General features: G+C 43.4%; 2 protein-coding genes across 2 annotated transcripts; one reads left to right on the plus strand and one right to left on the minus strand.

Moving 5' to 3' along the window:
* The first annotated feature begins 27 nt into the window (after nucleotides 1–27).
* LOC124003255 (ATP synthase membrane subunit K, mitochondrial-like) lies at nucleotides 28–1394 on the plus strand. The gene is made up of 4 exons (XM_046311352.1): nucleotides 28–147; nucleotides 789–887; nucleotides 976–1066; nucleotides 1266–1394. The coding sequence occupies exons 2-3, from the start codon at nucleotides 801–803 to the stop codon at nucleotides 1063–1065; spliced, it is 177 nt and encodes a 58-aa protein (XP_046167308.1). The 5' UTR covers nucleotides 28–147; nucleotides 789–800; the 3' UTR covers nucleotide 1066; nucleotides 1266–1394.
* Nucleotides 1395–1399: 5 nt separating this feature from the next.
* LOC124003254 (transcription initiation factor TFIID subunit 5-like) lies at nucleotides 1400–9187 on the minus strand. Its single transcript, XM_046311351.1, has 12 exons — nucleotides 8769–9187; nucleotides 7221–7461; nucleotides 6814–6961; nucleotides 6531–6698; nucleotides 6145–6308; nucleotides 5681–5816; nucleotides 5320–5440; nucleotides 4999–5128; nucleotides 4346–4510; nucleotides 3959–4136; nucleotides 2260–2437; nucleotides 1400–2049 (listed from the first exon to the last, which is right to left on the minus strand). The coding sequence occupies exons 1-12, from the start codon at nucleotides 9172–9174 to the stop codon at nucleotides 1835–1837; spliced, it is 2250 nt and encodes a 749-aa protein (XP_046167307.1). The 5' UTR covers nucleotides 9175–9187; the 3' UTR covers nucleotides 1400–1834.
* Between the last annotated feature and the right edge of the window lie 1059 nt (nucleotides 9188–10246).

Below are 10246 nucleotides of genomic sequence, written 5' to 3' on the forward strand. Positions count from 1 at the left end.
TTGACTGACGTTAGCTTCGTCCACAAACATTGGTTCACTAAATACAAACCACTGAACATGCGCTGTAGAGAGTAGGCGGGATTTCCTGATACTTTTAGCATTTCGGCCTCTCTCGTTGAAGGGCACTTGTACAATTCAGTGCACAAGGTAAGAATAGTGACAATCAATATAACATCTAACTTTATAAATTTTCCTACGTTTTATAACAGCCTTGTCCAGGACGCTGTTGCTTGTGGTGTCTCTAAAATGCCCGTTTAGTTTGTCAGTACCAACTAATCTTGCTAGCCAAATTTGCTAACGTTAGCGAGGTAGCTCAAGACAAGCCAGATTGTTTGCTAACGTTAACCTCTAGCGGTAGCTAGCGAGCTACTGCTTGGCCAGCGACTGTTTTTGAATTAAAGTGAACCAGCTAACAAACAATACCCACACAAATATAGCATTCCGCTTTGGGTTGAATGGTACCACACAATTACATTATACAATTACTGTAAATAGCTAACGTTGTTAGCTCATTTGTTTCCACTGTTGTGGGATGAAGCTGTCTGGCTTGCAGGCCGTCAGGCTTGTCAACTAGGGCTACTGAGCTTCAATGTTTGACAGGCAAGTTGTCTTGAGTAATCATTTTCCCCCCAGTACAATAAGTACACAATGAGTACTGATAACTACTTGCTCGTGGGTGTTTAGAAATAGGCCTATCCATCATTTGTGGTTGGCATTACTTTTTACTTGCCCTCTGTCATCCTCAATGCATTGTAATTGACTGAGTAATCTATTTCTCTCTGGACCAGCTACTATCCAACATGGGTGGACACGACGCAGGAACCAGTCACCAGTTTACTGGTTTTGCCAAGTACTTCAATGCATACACAATCACAGGCAGGAGGAACGTAAGTTCATGCATGAATTACTGTGCAAGATGGTGTACAACCAGTTCACATTCTCAGAAAGGTCACACGTGTGTTATTATGTCCACAGTGTGTCTTGCTCACATATGCAAGCATAGCCACCATTGCCCTCTTCTTCAAGTTGAAGCCCAAGAAACAGGCGGCTGTCACGGCAAAGTGACGTGAGTGTATTGCATAGGATTCGTCAGTTTCTCGTACCCATTTTGTCTAGCAAACTTACCATTTTATAATTGTGTTAAGACTGCACTGTTTTATTCAGAAATGTGTATTTGACTATAATCAGGAGTCTTTGTATGGACAATACATGTTTCTGGTGGAAAGCTAACTGTATATATCCCATGTGTTCTCGTTTCCCCACAGGTGTCTTGACTGTTCTGTAGTATAGTGGTTGGAAGATTGACGGCAGCTGGATGTGCTTGCAAGAATTAAGGCCATATTACTTGGCATTGCCGTGTTATTAACAATAAAAACGATGTAAATTTTAACCCACCAAGTCAATAAAAAAGTGTTTTATTTACACAATATGCACAGTTATAAAAGGCTATAGCATGACAGCCACATAAAACTGTGTTTTTGGCAGTGAAAAAAAAACATTGTCTCTTTTAATAGGCTAGTAATGGCACTCTTTAGGCGAGTAAGGTGACACTGGTCCTGGGTCAGTTTTGCGAGGACAAGCTTATCCTGGATCTGTATCTAGGGGCAATTTCACCCCAGAGTAATTTTAGGCTGAATCAGATCCGAGATCAGCTTTTGGAACAAGCAAGGTCCTTAGGTCTGCATCACAGTTGATAAACTTCAGTTAGCCAATTCAACTGGTTGGGCATTTTGCTTTGATCCACTGTCTAACTGTGGTTGGATAAGACTTTTTTAATTTCTCATCTCACACAACCCTAGTCTTTTTTTTTTAGCAGGGGGTTCCCTGAATGTCCTCATGGGTTGTAGGCCCCTGCAGCCAGCAGTAGGTTCCTGCGGGTGAAGTGCAGGTGAATGACAGGGGTGGACTTGGTCATGTAGGTGCCTAGCAACAGCTCCTGGGAGTTCTCTGGCAGATGGATGTGACCTGTTGCTGCGGTGAAGTCATCCAGCTCCACATCATCAAAGGCCTTCAGTGTATCCCACAGTTTAACAGTGTTATCCATTGAGCCTGGAAAATATTATATAATAAGTGGAGTGGTAGAAAACTACAAGCATACATTTCTTGTAGACCCAATATCCTAAACCATACTGTGCTTGCTCAGATATTTTCTTTTCGCATTGTCCTTTCAAGTATGGTGGGTGCATGACCAGGCCAACACAAAGGGCTCAGTAGTGTGAAAAGGCTATTACATGCCAGTTAGACTAAAGGGGCACCAACCTGAGGCTAGTATCTCTCCGTCCCTGCTGAACTTGAGGGCGTAGATGGTGTCAGTATGTCCCTTCAGCTCTCCGACCATCAGGCCATGACCAACGTCCCACAGTAGAACCCTCCCGTCAGTTGCTCCCGAGGCCATGAACTTCCCATTGGGGGAGAAGGCCAGGGAATGAATGGGACCCTGGGAACCAAACCCGGTTTATTGAGATGGAGGTTCAGTAACATCACACACTACTCTTGTTGTGTACTGTATGCAACAAGCTATTTTAAATCATACATACACACTCAAAAAAATAAAGGGAACACTAAAATAACATCCTTCAATGAATGAAATGTTCTTAATGAATACATTTTTCTTTACATAGTTGAATGTGCTGACAACAAAATCACACAAAAATTATCAATGGAAATCAAATGTATCAACCCACACTCAAAATTAAAGTGGAAAACCACACTACAGGCTGATCCAACTTTGATGTAATGTCCTTAAAACAAGTCAAAATTAGGCTCAGTAGTGTGTGTGGCCTCCACATGCCTGTATGACCTCCCTACAACGCCTGGGCATGCTCCTGATGAGGTGGCGGATGGTCTCCTGAGGGATCTCCTCCCAGACCTGGACTAAAGCATCCGCCAACTCCTGGACAGTCTGTGGTGCAACATGGCGTTGGTGGATGGAGCGAGACATGATGTCCCAGATGTGCTCAATTGGATTCAGGTCTGGGGAACGGGTGGGCCAGTCCATAGCATCAATGGCTTCCTCTTGCAGGAACTGCTGACACACTCCAGCCACATGAGGTCTAGCATTGTCTTACATTAGGAGGAACCCAGGGCCAACCGCACCAGCATATGGTCTCACAAGGGGTCTGAGGATCTCATCTCGGTACCTAATGGCAGTCAGGCTACCTCTGGAGAGCACATGGAGGGCTGTGCGGCTCCCCAAAGAAATGCCACCCCACACCATGACTGACCCACCGCCAAACCGGTCATGCTGGAGGATGTTGCAGGCAGCAGAATGTTCTCCACGGCGTCTCCAGACTGTCACATGTGCTCAGTGTGAACCTGCTTTCATCTGTGAAGAGCACAGGGCGCCTGATGTACTGGCCTGTCTCCTGGTAGCGCCTCCATGCTCTGGACACTACGCTGACAGACACAGCAAACCTTGCCACAGCTCGCATTGATTTTCCATCCTGGATGAGCTGCACTACCTGAGCCACTTGTGTGGGTTGTAGACTCCGTCTCATGCTACCACTAGAGTGAAAGCACCGCCAGCATTCAAAAGTGACCAAAACATCAGCCAGGAAGAATAGGAACTGAGAAGCGGTCTGTGGTTATCACCTGCAGAACCGCTCTTTATTGGGGGTGTCTTCCTAATTGCCCTTAATTTCCAACTGTTGTCTATTCCATTTGCACAACAGCATGAGAAATGTATTGTCAATCAGTGTTGCTTCCTAAGTGGACAGTTTGATTTCGCAGAAGTGTGATTGACTTGGAGTTACATTGTGTTGTTTAAGTGTTCCCTTTATTTTTTTGAGCAGTGTACATTTGTCCAAAAGGACGTGTTACTCAGGGCTGTGAAAAAAATGAATTCAGGTTGTTCCTTTCGTGCCTACTAAACATGACCTTGAACACCAAACCATCCTATAAACATTCTATTGGGAGAGAACAGACCACCAGGTGCCCTACGACCTTGAACTCTTCGTACCTTGTGACCCGTGAGGATGCGGACACAGTTTCCAGTCAGGACGTCCCAGAGGCGGATGGTACGGTCAGCTGAACCCGTGGCCACGTAGTTGGAGTTAGGGTGAAAGAGGGTGCACGTGATGTCAGCCAGGTGACCAGCAAACATACGCAGGGGCTGGTAGTGGTCAGTCGCCCACAGACTGCGGAAGAAGACGACACAAAACCTCAAAAAGACCAGTGGCTGTTTTCTTGCGACCCATCAGGTAAACAAAACCAAATTACAGTAGAGGCTTTTTCTCTAGACATAAATTAAGCCTTGAAAGTCCTGTCCAGGAAACAGGCCCAAAGAATGCCATTCATCAATTGTATTGAAACAAATGGAACATTAGGTGTTAATGAGGGTTCTTACCGAGCGACTCGGTCATGTCCCCCAGAGATAAAGTAGTAACCATAAGGTGAGAACTGAGTGTCCCAGACAGGGTAGTTGTGTCCTTTATACCCCACCAGACAGGTGAACGTCTGCAGACTCCACAGTCTGACCGTACCGTCCTCAGAACTGGACAACAGGTAGTTCCTATAAATACATAATTTGAGGAGAATTGAAGTTAACCGTAGAAATAAGAACACTAGAAAAGACAGTAACTCTAGTGTTTCAAATCTCTATGAGGTTCATTAATTCAAACTATGCATCATTGCCTCCTCTTTAACATTAGTCCAATACGCCACACTACATGATACACCCAGGTCCAGTTTTCCACACACAGATTAAGCATCGTCCTGGACTAAAAAGCCCTTAGACCAGGGGTGTCTAGACACTAGACAGTCAGGGAGCATAAAAAATTCCATTAATGATGTATAGTAGACTCCTTTTTAGAAGAATTTGACGGCAAGGAAATAAGACACTTTCAGTGCGGCCTTTCAGACCTCATTGAAGATCAAATGCGGCCCCCGGGGCAAAATCAGTTCGACACCCCTACCTTAGGCATTCTTCATAGTCCAGGACCAGGTTCAATCTGAGTTCGGGAAAGTGTCCCCCCCAATGATCACTTTATAACATCTTACCTGTCAGGGCTGAAGCTGATGCCGTATACTGGTCCACTGTGTCCGTACAGGATCTTAGACTCACTGGCCGTCTTCTCATCCATGATCCTCTCCAACACGTCATCGGACTCTTTATCAATATTACTCAGGTCTACAGGGAGATGAGAGGAAGCAGATTTAAAGTCATGGTTACTATCAATTTATGTGCAAGCTTATGATCTCAAGTTCAACAATGGTTATGGATGGATTGTAGAATGCTACTTTCAGCCTTGGTCATAACATGTGTTTGGATGTGTGCATGATGTATTGTATGTTATCTCTGTGGTCACCATTGTCATTTACCTGCTGCAGATTTGACCCGGCGTAGTTTCTTGGGTGTGACGCTCCACACCCTAACGGTGGAGTCAGCGAAGCCCCCCGCGATCAGACTGGAGTCATCTGTGAAGTCCACCGCTGTCAGACCCTACAGGTCAAAGGTCAAGACAGAATACTGTATGTTACCGCATTGTTTTGTGGTAATACTGTGAATAAAGTTTTATTCACAATATTTTAAAAAATGATGCTTTAGAAGCTTCATGTTGAGAACACTGAGCTCATCACAAAAATATGAATAAGGTTTTGTCAACATTGAAATAAAGTTATTCTTGAATACTAATAAAGTTGTCATTCAAACATTGAAAATCCATATCCAAGCATGGCTAACCTGGTAAGCGTTGAGGAAGGAGTAGAAACAGATGGAGGGTAGGTTGTCTGGGCCCAGACGGATCTTCTTAGTGGCCTCCTTCATGTTCATGATCTTGTCCAGCTTGTCAGAGTCCTTCAGCTCGGGGAGGGGGATTCTTGGATATTAAAAATGAACACGTTCAATTTAGACATCATTCATAAGTCATAATCAGGCAGTAACAGTTGTTTCAATGGGGAGGGACGGCAAATGCTAACAAGCTTCCTGGCTAACTCTAGTGCAGAATAGAGTAAAAATGTTGTTCGTGGTCTCTGAAACACAAGGAAATCTGGGCTGTGTTCATTAGGCACCAAATGAAAACGGACTGAAACAGGGACTACCTGGACTGGTCCAATAAAAAATAAACATTTTCCCTAGCAAAACGGTTCGCTAGGGCATGTGCACTAAGGAAAACAACGCGTAACTAAAGAAATGAGTGTCCGTACCTAGTTTGTTGGGGTGCGTTGGGGTCCTGTTTCTTGCTCTTGGAGCCCATGCTGTCCTTCTTCGGTTTCTTCTTCTTGGGTTTGCCCTCCTCGTTCTCTGCCTCCTCATCCTCATCGTCCAGAGGTACCTCGATCTCTGGCTCCTTCAGAAGACCATAGAACACCTGCACAACAGCCAGGAGTGGTACAGTAAGTCTAGTCAGTACAGATAGTTTTCATCTCTCAAATCAGAAAATACAGTAATGCATATCTAAAATGAAAAAGTATTGCTTACTGGCTTGCTCACACATACATTGATAACACTATCACTTTAAAACAAACCAGCTATAACAGATTTTTGCTTCAGCATCACTCACACCGACAACCCCCCCCACACACACACACACCTTGGCTTTGTTGGCATCTCTCTTGCCCTCCCCTGCCAGACTGCCCGACATGGCATCAATCTGACTTTTACTCCGAGGCATCCCGTCAAAGATATCAATATAGAGATGCTCCTGTATAATATTCCAGATCTGGTTGTTCTGACGTTCCTGCAGGTGCCTCTTCAACAGCTGGTAAGATAACATACGATACGTTATTGTCAACTGCCACAGAGACCTTGACATTTCTGGTTCCCCCCCAGTCAGTGCTGGGATTTGAAGTTGCTGGCCCATGAAGGCTACTTACCTGGTAGGAGTCTCGGGAGATGCGGAGGACAAACTTGCTGGTCCTGAAGTCCAGCATGGTCTCGTTTCCCTTCATGTGTTCCTTCTTGGACATGCTGAAGAGGATGCGGAGGTCCTCCTCGTAGTAACACTCCTGGTCTCCGCTGAACCTGAGGTAGGGAGAGACAGCAGGGAGCAGAGTCAGTGGATCTAACATCTAAATAACGCATGCATAGTGTCACATTACACCGAGTTAGGCAGCTACAAATAGAACAGGTTGTTTCCCATTTGATTGTGGAACTCATAAACGTCCCTGACAAATCAATACACCAGTTGGACCTAAAAATCAATAAAAGACATGTACTTGACAGGCAGGAACTTTGGAGACGCTACAAGGGAGCAACAGCACTACCAGTCCACAACACTTACTTTTCAAAAAACTGTTTAGCCTCATTCTCGTGGTTGTTGTAGACCAGCTCCAGGTACATGTGGACAAACAGTGGGTAGAAGACCTGGGAGAGTTCAGCTCTGTGGCAGTCCAGGACAGACTCTATAAACTTCTTCAGGCCGTTATAGTAGAGTGGGTAGAGGACAGGGTCCCCCTGCTGGCTATAGGCCGACAAGACAACGTTGACGTCTGGTTGGTCTTCCCCACCTGATGCTGCCACCACTGTACAAGCACAGTAGTAGTTGTTAGAAGAATGAATATATTAGAGTAGCTAACTAATAGTAATATAACTATTGGTCTTATCCATAGTAGTCTTGGGGTTGGGGTGCTGTGACTAGTAAAGGCCCAGTGCACTACTTTTGTGAAAACAGAAGCTAAATCTATTTTGAGTGTTTACCTGTGTTTGTAACCCGAGTCTGATAATTATCTGTACAAAACCGTTAACTTGTGAAACATAAAAATACTTGCTTGATATATGTTTTACAGTTTCTTGAAATACTAAGAAAATGCAACTTATTTATTTGTGAAAAGTGAAATAGTCTGTTATTTCCTTTTCCATTTTAGTAGACGTTCTTTATCCAAATTAACTTACAGTAGTGATGCATTTTCATACTGCCCCCCCCCGTGGGAATCCAACCCACAATCCTAGCGCTGCAAGTGACATGCTCTACCAACTGAGCCATATCAGAAACCACTTGATGTCTCAATGCTCTCAATTACTGTATTGTGCATTGTTGTTCTTCATGGTGATGGAAAGTCTACAGGTACAAACCTAGATGACCAGCCTATGTACAATACAGTAATGTACATTTACATTAAGTGGTGTGTAAGGATGGTAAATTGTGTTTCTTCAATTTTATTTGGTCAAGAAAAATATTTAATTTGAACTGGATGTTTTGTGTCTTTGCCCATAACTTTCTACCTTTTGATGTAAATGATTGAGGACAGGGTCTTGTTCTTTCTGGATTCCGTTAGAATGACAATCTCAGAGAAAGGGACAGGGCAACAACTCTTACAATTCCACCTATTGAATCCTGCAATTATACAACTACCTTTTTTGCCAAAGCAGAGAAGCTGAAGGGAAAAAGTGCTTCGCGGTAACATACCTCTATATCAGTCCGCTTATACTAATAAAGGCCGAGCGCACTACTTTTGTGAAAATATTTTTTCCAAAAATATTACCATTTTGCATTACTATTTTTTTTATGTTTTATTATGTTTTTTTCAGGGGGTGCTGCACAAACTCAGCACCCATACTTCCCGCGGCTATGGTCTTATCGCAAGAACTGTTTTCATACATCTACCAGCAACAGTATGAGGAACAACAACAGCAGTTTCAGTACTGGCTGTCAAGCTCCCTCGTGTCTCATTCATTCAATAGTAAGCCAACTGGCAATAACAATTCAATTGCATTGCATGCTCTTGTGAATATGCATAATATCATGTATTTTGGTATCTTAGCTGGGTAGCTAGCTAACAAGGCAAATCAAAACAATTACGCATGACTTTTGAATGTGATCGCACGAGACCTTTTGGGGGTGCGGTGGTCGGGGGTGCAACGGGGGTGGCGATTGACACTCGGCTGAGGAGAGAGTTGGCATCCCCCCCATCAGCACCGACACTTGGGACGCCACCCGATCCAGCTCCCGCCGAATCGGATACAGGGGAATCATCTGCATCTGCAGATAAGCCCGCTTCTCGCCGCAAAATGTCGACGGACTCGGTCAATTTATTCCTCTTGAGAAATTGCAACACCGCGAGCAGTGTCTGTTGATCTTCACCCGATCCCGCTGGAGATTTCGATTTACCGCCTGAAGACGTAGAACCGGGTGACGAAGAGTTTGCATTGATGTTTCCAGACCCATCGTTTGTTATTTCTGTTTTTATGTCTTTTTCGACCTCCATATTGAGCTGACCATCTTGCACAGCCGCCATTTTCGAAATGAAGTGCGCATGTACGGGCAAAAAAAAAAACGTGGACCGCACAATATCTAAAATTCTGATTGGTCCTCCCAAAGAAGAAATTGTAGTTTCGTTGGTTCTCAGTGGTGTAGGCGGATTCTTAGAGGACCGTCATTCCTGTACAGCAGCCAATCAAAATTCGAGTTTATATTTTAGAAACGATTTATTATGGCCAAATCATATTTCCATATTTGTAGAAATATTGTGCCATGATGTTTACATTTTTGTATTATATGAAAATGTTGTATTTTATTGAAGAGGACAGATAATAGCTTATAGGTAAATATTTTTTGCATTACTTGAATTGCTTTTAGTTTTAGTTAGTATATATTTTTCACCTGCTGACAAAAATATACAAAAAATGATTATCCTTGACTGGGGATCTGTGATCTATATGTGCCAGTCATGTGTCAGTTGTACCAGTAGGTGGCGCTTTGTGCCCACTGTCACTTTCCCTGACGTTTGAGAGATTAAATCTCCTTGAAGGGATTCGGCAATACCGGTATATTTTTTATTCCTGATGTATTCAATTAAATGGTGTAAAAAAAAGACAGAAAAAGCAATACATTTTTCTATTCTAGTCATTTAGCAGACGCTCTTATCCAGAGTGACTTACAGGAGCAATTAGGGCTAAGTGCCTTGTTCAAGGGCACATCGACAAATTTTTCACCTAGTTGGCTCGGGGATTCTCCAAGCGACCTTTCGGTTACTGGCCCAACGCTCTTAATCGCTAAGTTACCTGCTGCTCCTTCAACAATGCTGTGCTGTCAATCTATTCTACGAGAAATACATATTGAGTACGGTTACATGCACACAATAATACAATAATGCAATTTTGAATTTATTATTTGGCAAAGACAGATAAATGTAATAGTTTGTTTAAACTGTTAACATGCTTTGCAAACGATTTTCCTAATAATCCAGTTTACATGGACACATCTGAAATCAGGCTACCTGATCGGTCAATAAGGAGAAATTTAGGTGAATAAGTAAACATTTCCTGACTCAAACCTATAGTACTTTTGACCAAAATAGCTAATTCTGC

This window comes from Oncorhynchus gorbuscha, linkage group LG18, assembly GCF_021184085.1.
Source record: "Oncorhynchus gorbuscha isolate QuinsamMale2020 ecotype Even-year linkage group LG18, OgorEven_v1.0, whole genome shotgun sequence".
In the NCBI taxonomy this organism is placed as follows: Eukaryota; Metazoa; Chordata; class Actinopteri; order Salmoniformes; family Salmonidae; genus Oncorhynchus; species Oncorhynchus gorbuscha.

Bases quoted from the DNA above. Each gene is read 5' to 3' on its own strand.
- LOC124003255 (XM_046311352.1), top strand. From the start codon at position 801: ATGGGTGGACACGACGCAGGAACCAGTCACCAGTTTACTGGTTTTGCC. The intron at 888-975 runs GTAAGTTCATGC...TTATGTCCACAG, and splicing joins CAATCACAGGCAGGAGGAAC to TGTGTCTTGCTCACATATGC.
- LOC124003254 (XM_046311351.1), bottom strand. From the start codon at position 9,174: ATGGCGGCTGTGCAAGATGGTCAGCTCAATATGGAGGTCGAAAAAGAC. The intron at 5,441-5,680 runs GTTAGCCATGCT...TTTGACCTGTAG, and splicing joins CCTTCCTCAACGCTTACCAG to GGTCTGACAGCGGTGGACTT. The intron at 5,129-5,319 runs GTAAATGACAAT...ATCTCCCTGTAG, and splicing joins CCGGGTCAAATCTGCAGCAG to ACCTGAGTAATATTGATAAA.